The sequence below is a fragment of the Rhinopithecus roxellana genome, chromosome 1, assembly GCF_007565055.1.
Source record: "Rhinopithecus roxellana isolate Shanxi Qingling chromosome 1, ASM756505v1, whole genome shotgun sequence".
NCBI lineage: Eukaryota > Metazoa > Chordata > Mammalia > Primates > Cercopithecidae > Rhinopithecus > Rhinopithecus roxellana.
Window position 1 is genome coordinate 42,208,143 of NC_044549.1, and position 22,134 is coordinate 42,230,276.

Here is a 22,134-nt window from a genome sequence, read left to right on the forward strand (position 1 = left end):
AGGAAAACCAGCGCAAAACTATGAAAATTCCAAAAACCAGAAAGCCTCTTCTCCTCCAAATGATCACAACTCCTCGCCAGCAGTGGAACAAAACTGAGTGGAGAATGAGTTTGGCAAATTGACAGAAGTAGGCTTCAGAAGGTGGGTAATAACAAACTCCTTTGAGCTAAAATAAAGGAACATGTTGTAACCCAATGCAAAGAAGCTAAGAACCTTGAAAAAAGGTTAAAGGAACACTAACTAGAATAACCAGTTTAGAGAAGAAGATAAATAACTTGATGGAGCTGAAAAACACAGTACATGAAGCATACACAAGTATCAATAGCCAAATCAATCAAGCAGAAGAAAGGATATCAGAGATTGAAGATCAACTTAATGAAATAAAGTGTGAAGACAGGATTAGAGCAAAAAGAATGAAAATGAATGAATAATGCCTCCAAGTAATATGGGACTATGTGAAAAGACCAAACCTATGTTTGATTGGTGTACCTGAAAGTGATGGGAAGAAGGGAAGCAAGATGGAAAACACTCTTCAGGATATTATCCAGGAGAACTTCCCCAACCTAGCAAGACAGGCAACATTAAAATTCAGGAAATAGAGAGAATATCACAAAGATACTCCTCGAGAAAGCAACCACAAGACACACAATCAACAGATTCATCAAGGTTGAAATGAAGGAAAACATGTTAAGGGCAGCCAGAGAGAAATGTTGGGTTACCCACAAAGGAAAGCCCATCAGACTAACACAGCATCTCTCGGCAGAAACCTTACAAGCCAGAAGAGTGTAGGGGCCAATATTCAACACTCTTAAAGAAAAGAATTTTGAACTCAGAATTTCATATCCAGCCAAACTCAGCTTCATAAGCAAATGAGAAATAAAATCCTTTACAGACAAACAAATACTGAGAGATTTTGTCCCCACCAGGCCTGCTTTACAAGAGCTCCTGAAGAAAGCTGAGGCAGATTCTCCTCTAACTGTGAGCTTAAGAAATCAAGCAAGTTATATGTTTCCAAAATACAGTGGTGAGATCAGCACGAAGTAAACATACCCATTCTAAAGGAAGAATTAGGGAAAAAAGGGGGTAATAACTCCAAAGTAAGTCCCATAAATCTCCCATGGAGTTTTGGAAAGAAAAAACTGGTACTAGCCACTGCAAAAACATACCAAATTGTAAAGACCATTGACACTAAGAAGAAACTGCATCAACTAATGGGCAGAATAACCAACTAGCATCATAATGACAGGATCAAATTTACACATAACAATATTAACCTTAAATGTAAATGGGCTAAATGCCCCAATTGAAAGACACAGACTGGCAAATTGGATAAAGAGTTGAGACCCATTGGTGTGCTATATTCAGGAGACCCATCGTATGTGCAAAGACACACATAGGCTCAAAATAAAGGAATGGAGGAATGTTTACCAAGAAAATGGAAAGAAAAAAAGGAAAAAAAAAAGGATTGCAATCCTAGTCTCTGATAAAACAGACTTTAAACAACCAAAGATCAAAAAAGACAAACAAAAGAAGACAAACAAGGGCATTACATAATAGTAAAGGGATCAATGCAACAAGAAGAGCTAACTATCTTAATATATATATGCACCCAATGCGGAAGCACCCAGATTCATAAAGCAAGTTCTTAGAGACAGACAAAGAAACTTAGACTCCCAAGCAATAATAGTAGGAGACTTTAACAACCCACTGTCAATATCAGACAGATCAACGAGACAGAAAATTAACAAGGATATTCTGGACTTGAACTCAGCTCTGGAACAAGTGGACCTAACAGACATCTACAGAACTCTCCACCCCACAGCAACAGAATATACATTCTTCTCAGCACCACAATGCACTTATTCTAAAATTGACCACATAACTGGAAATAAAACACTCCTCAGCAAATGCAAAAGAACGGAAATCATAATAAACAGTCTCTCAGACCACAGTGCAATCAAATTAGAACTCAGGATTGAGAAAATCATTCAAAACCACACAACTGCATGGAAACTGCACAACCTTTTCCTCTAAGACTACTGGGTAAGTAATGAAATTAACGCAGAAATAAATAAGTTATTTGAAACCAATGAGAACATAGACACAATGTACCAAAATCTCTGGGATACAGCTAAAGCAGTGTTTAGAGGGACATTTACAGCATTAAATGCCTACAGGAGAAAGCGGGAAAGATCTAAAATTGACACCCTAACATCACAATAAAATGAACTAGAGAAGCAAGAGCAAAAATATTCAAAATCTAGCAGAAGAAAAGAAATAACTAAAATCAGAGCAACACTGAAGGAGATAGAGACATGAAAAACCCTTCGAATAATCAATGAATCCAGGAGCTGGTTTTTTGAAAAGATTAACAAAATAGACCACTAGCCAGACTAATAAAGAAGAAAAGAGAGAAGAATCAAACAGACACGATAAAAAATGATAAAGGGGGCCGGGCGCGGTGGCTCAAGCCTGTAATCCCAGGACTTTGGGAGGCCGAGACGGGCAGATCACGAGGTCAGGAGATCGAGACCATCCTGGCTGACACGGTGAAACCCCGTCTCTACTAAAAATACAAAAAAAAAAAAAAACTAGCCGGGCGAGGTGGCGGGCGCCTGTAGTCCCAGCTACTCGGGAGGCTGAGGCAGGAGAATGGCGTAAACCCGGGAGGCGGAGCTTGCAGTGAGCTGAGATCCGGCCACTGCACTCCAGTCCGGGCGACAGAGCGAGACTCCGCCTCAAAAAAAAAAAAAAAAAAAAAGATAAAGGGGATATCACCACTAATCCCACTGAAATACAAACTACTATCAGAGAATACTATAAATACCTCTATGCAAATAAACTAGAAAGTCTAGAAGAAATGGATAAATTCTTGGACTCATATACCCTTGCAAGACTAAACCAGGAAAAAGTCGAATCCCTGAACAGACCAATAACAAGTTCTAAAATTGAGACAGTAATTAATAGCCTACCAACCAAAATATGTCCAGGAGCAGACGGATTCACAGCCAAATTCTACCAGAGGTAGAAAGAGGAGCTGGTACCATTTCTTCTGAAACTATTCCAAACAACAGAAAAAGAGAGACTCCTCCCTAACTCATTGTATGTGGCCAGCATCACCCTGATACCAAAACCTGGCGAGACACAACAAAAAAAGAAAATTTCAGGCCAATATCCCTGATGAACATCGATGCAAAAATCCTCAGTAAAATACTGGCAAACCAAATCCAGCAGCACATCAAAAAGCTTATCCACCACAATCAAGTCAGCTTCATACCTGTAATGCAAGGTTGCTTCAACATACACAAATCAATAAGCGTAATCCATCACATAGACAGAACCAATGACAACAACCACATGATTATCTCAATAGATGTAGAAAAGACCTTTGATAAAATTCAACACCCTCTCATGCTAAAACACTCTCAATAAACTAGGTAGTGATGGAACGTATCTCAAAATAATAAGAGCTATTTACAACAAACTCACAGCCAATATTATACTCAATAGGCAAAAGCTGGAAGCATTCCCTTTGAAAACTGGCACAAAATAAGGATGCAGTCTCTCACCACTCCTGTTCAACATAATACTGGAAGTTCTGTCCAGGGCTATCAGGCAAGAGAAAGAAATAAAGGTATTCAAATAAGAAGGGAGGAAGTCAAATTGTCTCTATTTGCAGATTACATGATTGTATATTTGGAAAACGTCATCGTCTCAGCCCCAAATCTCCTTAAGCTGATAAGCAACTTCAACAAAGTGGCAGGATACAAAATCAATGTGAAAAAATCACTAGCATTCCTATGCAACAATAACAGACAAACAGAGTGAACTCTCATTCAGTTGCTGCAAAGAGAATAAAATACCTAGGAGTACCACTTACAAGGGATGTGAAGGACCTCTTCAAGGAGAACTACAAATCACTGCTCAAGGAAATAAGAGAGGACACAAACAAATGGAAAAACATTCCATGCTCATAGATTCAGTGCTATCCCTGTCAAGCTAACATTGACTTTCTTCACAGAATTAGAAAAAACTACTTTAAATTTCATATGGAACCAAAAGAGAGTCCGTATAGTTAAGGCAATTCTAAGCAGAAAGAACAAAGCTGAAGGCATCATGCTACCTGACTTCAAACTATACTACAAGGCTACATTAACCAAAACAGCATGATACTGGTACTAAAACAGATATATCAACCAATGGAACAGAACCGAGTCCTCAGAAATGACACCACACATCTACAACCATCTGATCTTTGACAAACCTGACAAAAACAAGCAATGGTGAAAGGATTCCCTATTTAATAAATGGTGTTGGGAAATCTACCTAGCCATATGCAGAAAACTGAAATTGGACCCCTTCCTTAGACCTTATACAAAAATTAAAGCAAGATGGATTAAAGACTTAAACATAAGACCTGAAACTATAAAAACCCTGGAAGAAAACCTAGGCAATACCATTCAGGACATAGGCATGGGCAAAGACTTCATGACTAAATCACCAAAAGCAATGATAACAAAAGCCAAAATTGACAAATGGGATCTAATTAAACTGAAGCTTCTGCACAGCAAAAGAAAACTATCATCAGAGTGAACAGGAAGCCTACACAATGGGCGAAAATTTTTGCAATCTATCCATCTGACAAAAGTCTAATATCTGGAATCTACAAGGAACTTAAACAAATTTACAAGAAAAAACAACCCCATCAAAAAGTAGGCAAAGGATATGAACAGGCACTTCTCAAAAGAAGACATTTATGCAGCCAACAAATATATGAAAAAAAGCTCATCATCACTGGTCATTAAAGAAGTGCAAATTAAAATCACAATGAGATATTATCTTTGTGATTTTAGAATCACAAATTGTGATTATTAAAAAGTCAGGAAACAATAGATGCTGGAGAGGATGTGGAGAAATAGGAATGCTTTTATACTGTTGGTGGCAGTATAAATTAGTTCAACCATTGTGTAAGACAGTGTGGTGATTCCTCAAGGATCTGAAACCAGAAATATTATTTGACCCAGTAATCCCATTATTAGATATATACCCAAAGGATTATAAATCGTTCTACTATAAAGACACATGCACACATATGTTTATTGCAGCACTGTTCACAATAGCAAAGACTTGGAACCAACCGAAATGCCCACCAATGATAGAGTGGATAAAGAAAATATGGCACATATCCACATGGAATACTATGCAGCCATGAAAAGGTATGAGTTCATGTCCTTTGCAGGGACATGGATGAAGCTGGAAACCATTCTCAGCAAACTAACATAGGAACAGAAAACCAAACACCACATGTTCCCACTCATAAGCGGGAGTTGAACAATGAGAACACGTGGACACAGGGAGGGGAACATCACACACTGGGCCTGTCGGGGGTGGGGTGCTAGGGGAGAGATAGCATTAGGAGAAGTACCTAATGTAGATAATGGGTTGATGGGTGCAGCAAACCCCCATGGCACATGTTTACCTATTTAACAACCTGCATGTTCTGTACATGTATCCCAGAACTTAAAGTATAATTTAAAAAAAAGAATAACTGAAAGATATATATTAATGATTATGATATTATTTACTTGAATACACATTAAACCAATAATCGATTGATTTCATCTAATGAATGCAAACAAAGCATTTATATATAATAAAAAGGGAAAAGCAGAGAGAGAAAAACCACGGCCACTTTCTAAACAATGAATTTTCTATTTTTTTTCGTTGTGAGACGCTAATGAGTTAGCAACCAGCCAAAAGACCAGTCAGGGTATTTGCTTTTGGGCAGCTCTATGAATTGTCAACTAAACTTATTTATTTCTAGGTTTTCCAAGAGGCTTTAGCTGTTCAATTTGTCACACATATATGGAAGACATTTTCTGTATTATTTATGTCATTATCATTTAGTAGTATGTCCGTCTGAATTACGCCAGGTCTTTATCATTCTTCTTGTTATAATTTCTCAATTTCACCCTTTTGGTCAAACTCAGCCCCCAAACTGACTGACCATGAGGGCCTCTGTCTCTTTATAGAACACAGTATTAGTTGTATAGCAATGCCTATGTAGCAGCATTTAAGTATCTGGACGTTAGACATTAAGGGAGGAAAAAGCATAAGACAATCATGATTATTATAAGAAATATTTGGAAACCACTTGATGTTCAAAATCCTGGTTAGCCTAACTCTAACCAGGAAAATAATTTTCAAGGATTAATGTCGTCAGCTTTAGTTAACTCAGTAACCTTACTATTCCATTCACTATTAATTGTTTACTCTTTTGAAGAACATATCAAGGGGCAAATATTAAGTCAGAAACTGTGAAGGGTCTAAGTTGTTTCCCTCTTGGAAAATAGTAAATTTGTCTGTGACAATATTTTATATATATATATATATAGACAGAAAATAGTCCTCTTGGTCAGAACACAGACAGTTTATTAGTGACAGCAAACACAGCAGCTTAGTGCAAGATCTTGCATCAGTTCCCTGAGCCCACAGGGGAACATGGTAAATGGCAGATGGTACTTGCATGTGCACCTGGGTGCATAATAAAAGAGGAACTCCAAGTTTTAAAAACTCACATCTTACATAGGTCTGCTGGTGAACTGCCCATTTATCTTTACTCTGGAACATAAGCAAATATTCTCTGGGGAAGAGGAGAGGTTTTTTTTTTTTTTTTTTTAATCTCTACTACCCTGAAATGTCTCAAAGTAGGGAGATGCCCCTAAGCTTTACTATACTGGGATGTCTCTTTATACAAACATACTTAACTGTAAATGTCTTCACTAAAAGGACTGTGCAGTACAGTGAAGGGCTGATGGAGAATGGTCTACCAATTGCAGTGTGACCTGTTGTACATTATTATTTAGGATTAATTGAGCCAGTTTGTTTATATTAGCCTGTGAGATCCTTAGAGCTTAAGTTGTATTACTTGCCATTTGAGTCTATGTTTTAGAGGTAAATTGCATATCTCACATTTCAGTTTAAGAATTTTTTGCTGGAATAGAATTCTTGTAAGAACCTCTGAAATCCAGTCTTGTTCCCCTTTGGATATGTTGTGATATTGGACTTTTGATAAAATATGAGTGACTAAGGGTTTTGCTCTGAACTTGGAAAAATAATATAACAAATTTAAGAACTGAAAATTAGTCTTACTCTTTCAGTGTATGTTTCCTAAGAAGAACTTTTTTTTACATCATAAGCATACTGTATTTATTATAATAAAGAAATTCAACACTGATTCAGGACTATTTTCTACTTCACATACCATATTAAGTTTCTAGATATGTCCCAGTAATGTCATTTTTATTGTCTATTCCCAGAAGAGAATCAAATCCAGGATCTTGCATTGCTTTTAGTTTTCATTTTTTTCTTAATCTCCTTTAATTGGGGGCAGTTCTTCCGCATTTTTTTTAGATGGAGTCTTGCTCTGTTGCCCAGGCTGGAGTACAGTGGCATGATCTCAGCTAACTGCAGATTTTGCCTCCTGGGTTCAAGCAATTCTCCTGCCTCAGCCTCCTGAGTAGCTAGGATTACCAGGATGCACCACCACACCCAGCTAATTTTTGTATTTTTAGTAGAGATGGTGTTTTGCCATGTTGACCAGGCTGGCCTTGAACTCCTGACCTCATGTGATCCGCCCACCTAGGCCTCCCAGAGTGCTGAGATTACAGGCATAAACTACTGTGCCTGGCCCAGCATTTAGTTTTTAACCTTCATATTTTTAGAGTACAGCCAATTATATTGTTAACTGTACCTCAGCTGAGTTTGTCTGATATTTCCTCATGATGAGAGTGAATTAAGCATTTTGGCAGGAATACCACAGAAACAAGGTAATGTCTTCTAAGTTTATCTTATCAGAAGGTACATGATCATGTATTGTCCTAATTTTAGTGGTACTAATTTTGATTTCTTGTTAAGGTGGTATCTACCAGGTTTCTCCACTATAAAGTTGCTGTTTCCCTTCATAGATAATAGTTTATGGGGAGATACTTGAAAGTTTGTAAACTTCTTACTCATCAAACTTTCACCCATTACTTTTAGCATCCATTGGTTATTCTCTGTTATCCCTTCTATATTTCTAAGTTAGATTGTACTATTAAAAGAGCATGACTCCCTATCCTAGATAAACATTTATTTACTTGTTTACTATGTAAGTATGAAATCATGGATTTGCATTTTATTCACTGAGTTAAGATCTGTTACTATCATTTGTGCCTGTGATGCTCTAATTCTTCCAGATTTGACCATATGGAGCCCCATCAAAATGGCTTCTATGTCCTTTTGATATGTTCCCATCATTTTTCAGCAGTTTGTTATTTTCCAGTACAATGTGATGTTCCATTTGTATCTTGTATATTCTTTAGTCTACCCCTGGAATCAGCTATCTTAGTCTTCTTTTATTGGAGAATGTTATTTAGAAAACAGTATCTGTGCACAATAGATGCTCATTTCTACTGTTGTCATTGCTTCCAGCCCCTATCAGTATACAGAGCTAGGAAAAAACATAAACATTGAACACTTTTTGATATATATGAGATACAATTTTGAAGGATGTATAGAGGTTATAATTTTGAAGTAGCTTATCAATTTATTCTTTTATATTTCTTGCCTTTGGATTATTCTGAGAAATCTTTTCATCATGAATGGCTTGTGAATTCAGTCAAATCCTTTTACTGCATCAATTAAAACTGTATAAGTCCATTCTCACAGTACTATAAGGAAATATCAGAGATTGGGTAATTTATAAAGAAAAGAGGTTTAATTTACTCACAGTTCTGCAGGCTGTGGCAGAAGCATAGCTGGGAGGCCTCAGGAAACTTACAATCATGGTGGAAGGTGAAGGGGAAGCAAGCACATCTTACTATGGTGGAGCAGGAGATATTTGTGCATTTTAAAATTTTCTTCCTGTTATTGATTTCTAGTTTTATACTATTGTGATCAGGAAGGGTACTTGATATGATTTCAATCAGCTAAGACTTGGTCTAACATGTTATCTGTTCTGAAGAATGTCTCACATGTGCTGGAGAAGAATGTGTATTCTTCTGCTGTTGAATGGAATGTTCTGTATGTATCCGTTAGATCCATCTGCACTAGCATATAGTTCATGGTCCAATTTTCTTTATTGATTTTTTTGTCTAGATAGTGTATCTATTGTTGAAAGTGAGAGTGTTGAAATGCCCTACTTTTATTGAATTGCTGTTTGTATCTCCCTTCAGTTCTGTTAATATTTTCTTTATATATTTAGGTGTTCTCATATTGGACACATATGTATTCATAGTTGTTATATCTACTTGATGGATTGACTTTTTTATCATTATGTAATGATCCTCTTTGTCTCTTATGACAGTTTTTAACTTAAAGTCTATTCTTTTCTGATATAATTAAGCTACCTCTGCTCTATTTCAGCTTCGATTTTTATAGAAATTCATTTTCATCCCTTCACTTTCAGCCTGTGTGTAAGGCTATAGTTAGTCTCTTGTAGGCAGCATATAGTTGGATCTTAATTTTTAATCCGTTCAACCACTCTTCCTTTTGTTTGGAGAATTTAAACCATTTACATTTAAAGTAATGATTAGTAGGTACAAATTTACCATGCCATTTTTATTTTCTGGTTATTTTTAATGGATTCTTTGTCCTTTCTTTCTCTCTTGCTGTGTTCCTTTGTGCTTTGTTGATTTTCTGTAGTGATATGCTTTGATTCTTTTCTCTTTATCTCACATATATCTACTATGTTTCTGTTTTGCAGCTACCATGAGGCTTATGTGGAACATCTTATACTTAATAACAGTCTATTTAGAAATGACAACAACTCAACTTCAATTAGACTCTCTACCGTTTTGCCTGTCCCTCTCCTCCAGCACACATTCTATATTTATATATATTTTACATTGTGAGTTTATTAACAAAATAACAAAATATTATACCTATAGTTATTTGTAATACTTTTGTCTTTTAATCTTTATAATGTACTTAAAGTTGTTTTATACACCATCATTTCAGTACTACAATATTGTGAATTTAACTATAAATTTACATTTATAAGTATATTTTATGTTTTTATATGATTTCATGTTACTAATTAACACCCTTCCATTTTAGCATAATTAGATCCCCTTAGCATTTCTTGTAAGACAAGTGTAGTAGTGATGAACTTCATCATTGCTTTTGTCTGTGAAAGTATCTCTCCTTCATTTCTGAAGAACAATTTTGCTAGATACAGTATTGTTGGCAGGCAGGGTTTTTTTTCTTTTTGCACTTTGAATAAATCATCCCATTCTCTGGTGCTGTATGGTTTCTGCTGAGAAGTCTTCTGTTAGCACTATGAATATTCCCTTGTATGTAACAAGTTACTATTGTCTTACTGCTTTCATTTTTTTTTTTATGTTTGGCAGTTTGATTATAATGTGTCTGTGTGAAGCTGTCTTTTGGATTGAATCTGTTTGGGAACCTTTGAACTTCATAAATCTGAATATGTGTATTTCTTTCAAGGTTATCAAAGTTTTCAACCATTATTTCTTTAAATGCACTGTCTGTCCCTTTCTCTCTCTTCCTCTGAATCTCCCATAATGTGACTATTAGTTCTCTTGATAGTGTTCCATGGGGTTTCTTTTCTGTTTTTTTTTTTTTGTTATTTTCAGTGTTCTATAGGGTTTCTTTCCTCTTTTCTATTCTTATCTATTTTTTCTACTCTGATAGTATAATTTCAAAAGATCTGTCTTCAAGTTTTCAAATTCTTTCTTCTGCATGATCAAGTTGGCTATTAGAGCTCTCTATTGCATTTTTTTCTTTCATTCATTATTTTTTTAGCTTCAGAGTTTCTATTTGATTCTTTTTTGTTATTTCTATCTTTTTGTTGAACTTTAAATTTTATTCATGTATTGTTTTCCTTTGTTTCTTGAGTTGTCTCTTTACTTTTGTGTCTTGCTGAGCTTGAAATTCCTTGAAAGAATTAAAAATAATTGTTTTGAATTTCAAAAATAATTATTTTGAATCATTTTTCAGATAACTAAAGATCTCCATTTTGTTGAGGTCAGTTCCTGGATAGCTATCGTGTTCCTTTGCCAGTGTTATCATTCCCTACTTTTTTGTGTTTTAAGTGAACTTGCTTTGATGTTTGTATATTTGAGGCAGCAAGTCACCTGATCTGGTCTTTTTAAAGTAGATACAGTGGGGAAATACTCAGCTGTGAATGGCTACAAGGGCACCAGCTGGATGGGGTGCAACATCTCCTGTTTTAAGAAAGACACAGTGATATGATCTCAGTGCAGTTTAATCAGTTGAAGTCAGTATTGGTAAATATTGCAGGTATCCATGGCAGAAGCCAAAGCTCCAGATGTCTGTAGCAACTATAGTGGTTAAGGCTGTTAAGGTCCTCTGTATTGAAAGCTACTGAGTTTCTCCTATTCAACTTTTATCTCACATAGGGAAGTTCTAGCCAAAGTGATTTCTCTTGGCACTAAGTCTGATGTGCTGGCACACATGCAGCTGTGGTGGTGTTGGGATCCTGGGCACTGGTGCATTGTCAGCAGTGCTGGTTCTGGGTGCAGGTGCTCAGAGCAGCCATGAAGCCAGGGCTCTGTGGTCAGAGGCACATGTAACTGAGGTGGTGCCTGGGGCACAGGTGCATTTTTTTCTTTGGCATTGACACCAATCTCTGAGGCCTGGGCATACACAGATTGCCCATAGAGTAAGAACCTGTGTCATTTTTGGGGCATGCCATAATGACTTGGTCCCAGGAGTGATGAGACATAGTAATAGCATGGAACATAGCAGTAACATGGGTCCAGTGAAAACAGGGTGCATCAGAGGCCTGTCAGGTCACAGTAGGAGCAGGATGCAGAGCAGTAGTCTGAAGCCCCAGTGAAAGTAGGTAAAAGCCCTGACTTATAACCCAAGGTAAGAGAGCAGTCAGTTATTTACTTATGAACACACAATTGCTTCATCATCATTTGTTGAAGACTATATATGTTTCTTAGCACTTTTGTCAATTATTATTTGACCATGTATGTGTGAGTTTATTCCCGGGTACTCATCTGTTCCACCAATATCTAGGTCTGTCTAGATATCTAGGTCACCAATACCAACCTGTCTTGATTCCAATACTTTTAATTAAGTCTTAAGATTATATAGTCTGTATCCTCAAACTTCCTTATTTTTTAGAACAATTTGGGCTGTTATAGGTCTATTATATTTTTCTATATTTTTTACAATCATGTTTTAAGTTTCTTAAGTAAAAAAGAAGTCTGCTGGGATTTTGTTTGAAATTGCTGTGAATTTGTAGATCAATTTGTTGACTTTACTAACCATTAAGCAAGGTACATCTTTCAATTTATTTAAGTCTTCTTTAATTTCTCTCAACAATAGTTATAATTTTTAATGTACAGATTTTCCACATTTGCTGTTAAATTTATTCCTATGTATTTCATAATTGCAATGCCACTATGAATGTTGATTCAAGAGTTCCATAAATTTTAGTTCTGTGAAGGAGGTTCATAGTGTCACTCACAACTTCTGTATCCTTACTGATTTGTTTTCTCTGATTATTCTGTCAGTTATTAAAAGAGGAATGTTTGTATACTCCACCTTAATTGTGGATTTGTCTATTTTCCCTTTCAGTTCTATTGGTTTTCCTTCATGAATTTCAAAGCTTTATTATAAGATGAATCCACATTTAGGATTGCTGTATCTTCTTAATAAACTGATTCCTTAATCATTCTCCCTATATGTCCCTCAAAATTTCCTTGTTCTGAAATATACTTTGTCTATATTAGTATAGTCGTTTCAGCATTTTTTAAGTTAGTGTTTTCATTGTAAATGTTTTCCATCCTTTTGGTTTATATTTAAAGTGGATTTGTTGTAGGCACCATATAGTTGGGTCTTGCTTTTTATCCACTCAGGCAATCTCTGCCCATAATTAGAGTATTTCAATCATTTACATTAATATGCTTATCTACATGACTGGGTTTAAGCCAAACATTTTCCAATTTGTTTTTCTATTTGTCCCTCTGCCCCCCACCCTTTTTTTTTTTTCACTTCTTTTTCTCTGCCTTCTTCTCAGGGAAAGATTGCATATCTTTTAATGATTCTATTTTATCTTCATTATTGATTTATTAGGTATGCTTCTAGTTATTTTTTTTTTTTTGTTTGCTCTCAGGCTTATAATATGTATCTTTGAATTATCAAATAAGTAGTTAAATAAATGGAATGATACCACTTTTCATATTTTTAATAACTTTACAACAGCATGCTTCTATTTATCCTCCTGTTTTTTGCATTATTGTCATAAATTTACTTCCATGTGTTATAAACCCCACAATACATTGTTATCGATTTTGCTTTAGTCAATTATCCTTTAAAGAAATGAGAAAAGTCTTTAATATTACTTTTCATATTTAACATTTTTGTTGCTCTTCATTATATAGTGGAGATCCATATTTCCATCTGGAATCATTTTTTTTCTAAGACTTCCCTTATTATTTTTGTAATCCATTTATGTGAGTGACGAATTCCTTCAGCTTTTGCTTTTTTTGCAAAAATTCTTTTTCCACCACTTGAAAGATGTATTTGTTGGGTATACAATTTTAGGTTGACATTATTTTATTTCTTACTGTAAAGATGCCACTCCATTATCTTTTTGTTTGTATAGTTTCATGTAATTTTTTAAAATGATTTCATCATTTTAATTTTTACATGTAAGAAATATGCTTTTTTATCTGCCAGCTTTTAACATTTTCTTTTCATTATTAGTTGTTTTCAGCAATATGATTATGATGCCTTTTTATTTTTCCTCATTCTTATTCTGCTTGGGATCTTTAAGTTTCTATTATCTGCAGGCTTATTACTGTCTTCAAATTTTGTCTATCATTTATCTAAATTGGCTATCATTTTTTCAAATATGCTCTCTGTTGTTCTTTTATGAAATTCCAATTATGGAGTTTTGTTTTTTAAAGTTTTAAAAATCTCGTTTCATTTTAGCTAATTTCTATTATTTCTTCAGGTTCATTTAGTCTGGGATGTTGTAAACAAAAATACTATAAATTGGGTAGCTTATAAACAACAGAAATTTATTTCTCACAGTTCTGAAGGCTGAGAAGTCTCAGATCAAGGCACCAGTAGATCTGAGAGAACCTGTTCCTTATAGATAGTACCTTCTAAATTCATCATCACATAATGGAAGTGTTGATTCAGCTCTCTAGGGCCTCTTTCATAAGGGCCCTAATTTTATCCATGAGAGCTCCATTTTCATGACTTAGTCACCTTCCAAAGTTCCCACCTCTTAATACAATCACCTTGGGGGTTAAGTTTTAACATATTAATTTTGGGAAAACACAAACATTCAGAGGATAGCATTCTCTATTCTTTTCTAGTGTAATGTCTAATGTGCGGATAATGTTTAAATTTCATATACATTTATCTCTCTGAGGCTTTTTTATGTCTTCTATTCCTTCCTTGGTCACATTCATGTTTTCCTCAACCTTCTTGATTATCTGTAATATTCTTTTAAAGGCACGTTCAATATTTTTCATCTGCTAGTTTTATCATCTCTTTCATTTCTGGATATGTTTCTATTGAGTTATTTTTTACTCTGGCTATCATATTTTCCCAATTCTTTATATGCCTGCTACTTTTTATATACTGGATATTGTGAATTTTACGTTTTTGGTGGTATTTTTGCCTTTTTTCAGTAGTGTTCAATTTTTTCGTGGAACGAAATTAAGTTACTTGAAATCTGTAGCTAATTTGTCTCACTACTGAAGTGACGCTCCTAGATCTGATGTTCCATGTATTAGGAGATCTCTGCAGTTTCGTTGGTAGTAACATAAAATATTCTTAGCCTTTTGTGAGCTCTGGGAATTGTTCTGCCTTATCTTTTTGGTGGCTCTTTTATAGGCCCTGAGTAGCTTCTACACATGGATGCACAGATTAGTACACAGCCAAAGTCTCAAGGATATCTGTCTGCAAATCTCTGGTATTCTCTCTCTGTGCAGTTTATTTTGCCTTATTAGTTCTAGCTATTTTTGCAGCCTCAGTCTCTCATCTCCACCTCCTCAACTAGATGAGACCGTCAACCTCTCTTTGAGTTCTAGTTTCCTGTACCCAAGCCTGGAAACTATCTTCAGTCACTAACACAGAATATTTGTGAAATGTATTACCTTGGTTGCTATCCTTCTCTCATCTTATTCTATGTTGCCTGTTGACCAATATGTGAAAACTGTTGTTTAATATATTTTTGTCCAATTTTCTAGTAATTTAAAATAGGAGGTTAAATCTAGTCTCTTTACCGACTTTCTGACAACTACTGCTTGACTTCTCCAGCCCTAAGCTATAACTTCTCAGTATTTTTATTTTTAATTCCAATACAAAAATAATTATTTATGGTATATAGAATGTCATGCATCCTAGTTGCCTACATTTTTTCAGTCATTATTGCATTTAGAAACTCTATCATGCCTGTAAGCAGAAGTAATTTGCTATATTTTAACATAAAAAGTTTAAAGATACTAACTTGTTATAACTGGTAACATGTATAATATTGCATTTACTTATAATATTAAGATCAATTCTTTTTGCATGGAAAAATTTCAACATACTTTAAAAATAGTTTTCTGACTTGATACTCATAAAAGCTCTGTGAACCAGATAAATGTAGAAGTGTAATTATCACTATAAAGAAGCTAAGGCCAAGCAAGATTCATTAATTTTTCTCAAAGTCACATATCCTATAAGTGATAGAGATGAGAATTAAACCCAGATCTGACCAGTATAACAATACTTTTTTTAACTTTTCAAAGTTTGTCTTACTGGAAGATGTAGAGCTCTATGTGAATTAGTAAAACATCTACTATGGGTAGAAGTGTTGTTGTTGTGTTTTAACTTGTGTGATGTAGTGAAAAGAACCATTTTAAGAGTAAGCAGATGGTTTGTAAACATGATTCAATCTAAATAATAATACAACATGGAATGTATATAAAACAAGCAAACAACATTCGTATAACTAGTGTTTATTTAGTTTACAAAGCAAAAAGTACAGAATTGTTCAGCTAGAGGGCATATTGTAAATGGAGAAAAATGAGAGTTAATGTATGCCTAATGGTTAAGACAATCAAAATGCCTACTTAGAAGAGCTGTCTTTTTTAAATTTCTCAGGAGATTTAGTTAAGTAATTAATCAAATGGTCTTTATCTTTTGAAAGGGGCACAAAATAAAAAGCACAAAAGTAAGAAAATTTAACTTTTTGTATCTCCTCATTTCTAACGTAGTGTCAATGCCTTTGATATATGAAGTTAATTTTTATTTTTCTCTCTTTCAAAAGATAATTAACTTGGAGTCTAGTAATTATAATTTTATTTGAAAAAGGCATCTAATTATATATGTAAGCATCTTTAGCTAGTGACATTTCTTGACCTATCTCCCCCTTGCATAGCAAAAAGGTTTTGTGTGATTCTTCTGTGAAAACATAAGGTCTAGTTAAAGAGCAGATTGGGTAATCATAACTTACATGATAAAACTGCTGGCAAAATATAATTGCCAATCATCCTTTTTTTGGAGTAAATTGTATGCCTATAAATGAAGGCAGTTTATCCATCAAAAAGGCAAGGCATCCTTCTTGACTTTACACAAATCACTGCCCAACTTCCCCAACCCTAAGACATTACTTTTCAATAATCCTATGATCGATTTGAAGATAAAAATAATCATGCTTGTTGTGATACATTCTAGTTGCGTTTCTTTTTTCCTCTCTCTCTTAGAGTTGCATTTGGGAACTGCAATGGGTTGGCTGTGGTGGATTTTATACAGAAGACAGTACTGTTAAGCATGGGGACCATTGACCTATATAGATCAAGTGACTTATACCAGAGACAACCGCGGTCTCCTCGAAAAAACAAACAGTTCATTGCAGGTAGGAGATAAAACAAGATGAGTTACGAACTTGATTTGTTCATCTGTGTTCTTACTTTTAGATTTCTTGTCTTTCTTCTGTGATACTATTCTAATGCATGGCAAAATAAAATCAACGTAATTTACAAAATCACGTAAGCAAAATAAATTGGGCAGAAGCATTGTGAGAATCTTTGACAGGGTTAGGGGTGTGTAAGTTTAAACTTTAATTTCCTGTTGAAATTAGGAAGCATCTCAAGTTTCTTAGGTTTAATTCCTAAAAAATAACAGAAAATAAGAAGCTATTAAATGTAAAAATGCTACGAAAATTAGGGCTCTGTAGTTGAAAAAACTGCTTGCAATGGTTGTGTTAAACAGGTTGACTTCTAAAATATCTGGCCCCTTTAAAAAGATAATTTTAGGTCATTCACTACTTTTAATTTTTTTAATTAATTCCATAGTGTCGCTGACACCTTCCCTTGTTGGATGATGACCTTCCTGGAGGTATTTTCATGATTCAGTAAACATTTTTCATTAAAATTTTTAAAGTACTATGACAGATGGCATTTTTTTTGGCAGGATCAACAAATTGATATATTTAACTATAAAAGAAAATAAACTTAAGGTTAATTAGGATTTAATGCCAAACTTTGATATGCCAATTATCCAAAGTTTTACTGAAATTTTAGTATATATCCAAATAGTTGGCTTTGTAAACACTGCCAAAGTTTTGCATATTTTCTGTCCATTGACAGTCCGGTTGGTAAAAAAAAAAAATTAGGCCAAAAGGTTGAGATGAAAATGCTTCTATAATATTAAGTGTTATTTTAGGCAATCCTTTAAAATCTTCTACTTCGGGCCAGAAATGGTGGCTCATGCCTGTAATTCCAGTACTTTGGGAGGCTGAGGTGAGAGGATTTCTTGAGGCCAGGAATTCAGGACCAGTCTAGGTAACACAGTGTGACCCCATCTCTAAAAATAATAATAATAATAATAACTTTTTAAATTTTTTAAATAGGCAAAATAAAATTTCTACATATATTATTTAAAATAATCTATTGAATATTGATTGCATTACTAAATATAACCATAGGAAAATATTTTATAATAAAAAATAAAAAGGGTATGTGATGGTAGGTGTTATTTTCCAAATAGCAGGCATGTCAAATTTAACATCCAAATGTGATAATAAATGAATTTCCTTTTTGGACTAATGAAAATTGTTATACTGAAACTCTTCTTGTTATCCTTTCTTTTGCAAAACTCAATCATTTCCAAATTACCAGTTCAGACCCTTTTGAGGGGCACAAAATTTCTCTTTCAGAAACCAAGGGTTTTTAGTGAGGAATCTCAAATTTTAGCACTATTTTAGGAGAGCTAGAAATTTCAAATTCTAGAGATTTTCCCTCTATCACTACCAGATTTTGAAAGGAAGACAAAATAAAAAGCAATTGTACATTCACATAACATAAGGTTTCCTCATGATTGGGAAAGACAAGTTTGAAGTTGATGGACTCTAGGGTAGAAAGGTGTTGGGGGCAGTAGGCTATTTATAATTAAAAATTTAGTTCCTCAGTCATAATAACCATATTTCAGGTGTTCAGTTTGCAATGCTAAAAGCACCAATATAATCAGAAAAGCTGTGAATCCTATGACATCTAAATCACTTGCTGGATATACACAGTGGCTCAAAAAAAGTATATATTTTGACAAAGGTAATGCAATTGTTATTTAATTTAAATTAAACTGCTTGAACCTTAACAGTTACTACTAGAGCTTAGAACACTGATGACTTTAAAATCAGGAAAATCTGTGAAGTTATAAACTCAGTTTGTGTTTAGTGTACAAGATAACACAATGAGAACTCACTTTATATTATAACAATGAAATATTAAAGACTGAAATCTTTAGCTTTCTAATTGTGGAAGATTAAAGACAATCATTTTTATGTTAATGAAATAATTTATACATATTAGTTACAAGCCAAATAATGATATTTTGTAAAAACATGAAAGGAAAATATGCCATCTACTTTTATAAGACATTTAAATAAGATATAAATATTTATAAATATTTTTATATTAAATATTTAAATAAAGATTAAAATTATTACCACATTCTCATCATTCATCTATCACCTCTTACTTTATAATTGATTTATTTTATTAATATCTCCTCTCTAATTTAATTACCTAATCTTGCTACAATTTCTTCATCTTGGCTGTTCTAGATTCTGGTATGATATCACTTCCTTTCACTTTAGACTTTTTTTCTCTTTCTTCTGCCTGCTGCTGATGCTGGTGTTCTGGCATGTTCCAAAGACAACTTTTGCATGCGTGGCCTGTCTAACTTTTATCCTGATTTAACGAAACGGATCCGTACTTCCTATCAGAGTAAGTTATATAAAGGTTAGGCAAATAGCCTTTTTAAGTCATAATGCTTGAGTTAAATCCATACATCAGTGCTCAGTAATGTGTTTCTTAAAACACATTCAGCATGCATGCAAATTTTTGTTTTGTTATGGTGTGCAACCTGATAATTTTCATAAAAATTTTTATAGAAATATTTCAATCCATTATTGTCCTGTACCCATTCAATCATACCCATTGTTTTTGTGTTTATTTCACACCATGCAGACCATGTCCTGCTATTCCAATAGTCACTGTCTTTTATTTTGAGAAGGAAGAGCTATGATGCTCTGTAAATAATAAAACTTATTACTGATACCAGTATAAGTAATAAGTCAATGCTTTCTTATTTTGGCAGCCTTATGCTTTGGCCATTTTATAGTACTATTCTAACCAGGGACTAACCATTTGCTTCTTTTAAATAATTATATTTCTTGTAGATAACGAAGTATTCCTGATTTCTGATGATTTTTATTAAAATATACAAACACGTATTTCTATGGTGATTTAAGGCACCCAAACATTATAAAGTAGGATAATTAAGGTAAAAAGTAAATGAGTAAGTAAGATCAACATTTACCATGGTAGCAAACACAGATCTGAAGTTGTCTAGAGTAACCAATTATAAAAACTGGTATAGAAAGGATGAAGAGTGAGAGTGTGTGTGACTGGAGGTACAGATGACACTAGTGATGTTATGGGTAAATATTTATTGATATAAAAAAAGTTTATCATATGTTAATATATTCTGTTAAAAAGCAGGCTGCTTTACAATATGTAAAAAAAATGGCCTTATAGTTGTGTAACATATACATTTTATACACACACTCACACATATATGTTGTTTGTAACCTAAATTTCTTCAGACCTCACCAGTTCATAGATACTAATGGAATCTTATCAGTAATATAACCTAAAACTTTACTGGTTTATGCCCTTAGCTTACAGTAAGTCAGTCTCTGTGAAATCCTCAAAATGTTCTTGGGAGTGTCCAGAAGTTGAGTAATTTTTGCTCATAAATATTCTCTAGTTTTCTACTCTAGCAGAGCACCCCCTTTTAGGAATCCTTCCCACTCTCTCTGTTCCTGTTGCCATGTGTGAGAATATTGGTGTCTATGTTGGCTTCTGCTGCTCCTAAAACAGAAGCTTATTTGATACTATGATAACTATGATATTTCTTGACATCTGAAAATTGTATGAAATTTCAGTTTCTGTAATAAAGTTTTATTGGGACATAGTCACAATTATTCATTTATATATTGTCCTTCAGTGCTTTCACACTACAATGACAGAGTTGAGTAGCTGCAGTAGAAACTATATGGCCACAAGGCCTGAAATGTTTACTATCCTATTCTTTACATTAAAAATTTGCTGATTCCTGCTCTGTGCCATTTTTTTCACACCCATCCTCTGCACCACATAAAGGATTTCAGCCAAAACCTTTCTGTAAATAGTCTCAGCGTGGTTTAATACACATATTCAGACTTCAGAATCCCAGTTTAGCCTTCTGAAGGTAGGATCTCCTACATTGTGTGTGTGTGTATGTGTGTGTGTGTGTGTGTGTGTGTGTGTGTGTGTGTGTAGAGACAGAAAAGTTTCTGGAACATGACTTTGTGGATTTTATAGACTTCTTTTAGCTTTACAATATATTCTGATTTTTCCATCATAAACTTGTAATTATTTTATGGTAAGAAGCTAAATTGGAGACTGAAGATCAGGAGCAGAAATGGGCTCTTAGATCATCAGGATCCTATAGTATCAGCCATGATGTAAAGTTTTAAAAAGTTCTGAGAAATCTCAATAATATATTTTCTTATATGCCTTATATTTCCTTCAGAATTTTTTTTTTAAAAACCCTTCATTCAGGATCCTCTAAAGTATAGTTTCTATCAACATTTTCAAATGGATTTACCACTATTCTCCTCTTAAGCCAAATTTTTGTATCTTACTACCATTATGATTTACTCATATTATTCCCTCTCTGGAAATGCCCTACTAAAAGTTCACTTTCTATAGTAAGCCTTTCCTACCACCATCAGAGCGCTGTTGTGCCAATTCCTTTATTTAAATGCTTCCAGTGTCCAGGTTTGTACACAGTACAGGCTTGCTTGAACTATTTAGTTGACATTTAGCCTGGATTCATTTGTATGGCTCCTTACTTTTATACTTATGCTCTACCTTTCCAAATGCATGACAAGAATCTCAAGACCATATCTAAAATTATTTATATTCTCTATATCTAGCAAAAGTCATAAGATCTGTAAGTAAATGATGATGTCAGTAGGATAGACAGAGCATGGCAGCAGGCATTTTTTCTCTCACATGAACTGCCAGGGAACTTTTCAAAGCTGACATATGAGAGAAGAACTAGGTACTGAGTTCACCAGAATTTTGCAAAAGTAATCATAATTTCTAACTAGAGACCTAACGTTTTAAGTCAGAAGTAAAATCAAGTAAGTAGAAGGACTTAAAGAAATCCTCTGTATCTCTACCAGTGAGCTCCACAGGGGCTCAGACAAGCCCTAGGATTTAAAATCAGATTTCCTAAAAGTCTTCTCTGAATGATCATTATTGTATATTATGAAAAGGGATTGATTCTTTAACCACTCAAAGGTATATCCTACAATTGCTTTTCGAAATACATTTTATGAAAATTTGACTTGAAGTTTAACTATTGGATAATATAGTCTGATTGTCTTTCTATAGTCTCACTTTATTATAGTAGACACTGTTCAGCCTTTTCATGAATTGTTTCCTAACTTTCAGAAAAGCATATATGCATTGTTCGTATTTGGGGTGATAGAACCCAGTTCCATTGATTATGTGTTCTACTCTGCTAGTCAATTTG

At 34.3% G+C, this 22,134-nt stretch overlaps 1 protein-coding gene across 4 annotated transcripts in view; it reads left to right on the forward strand.

Moving 5' to 3' along the window:
• STXBP5L (syntaxin binding protein 5 like) overlaps positions 1 to 22,134 on the forward strand; it is a 468,757-nt gene that overhangs the window by 318,579 nt on the left and 128,044 nt on the right. For 2 of the 4 annotated variants that reach the window (XM_030941686.1, XM_030941689.1), the window contains exons 19-20: positions 16,749 to 16,900; positions 19,200 to 19,271. In XM_030941686.1, coding sequence (XP_030797546.1) covers positions 16,749 to 16,900; positions 19,200 to 19,271 — 224 coding nt within the window. The remainder of the gene's footprint in view (positions 1 to 16,748; positions 16,901 to 19,199; positions 19,272 to 22,134) is intronic. The other 2 variants (XM_030941695.1, XM_030941699.1) reach the window with 1 other exon arrangement.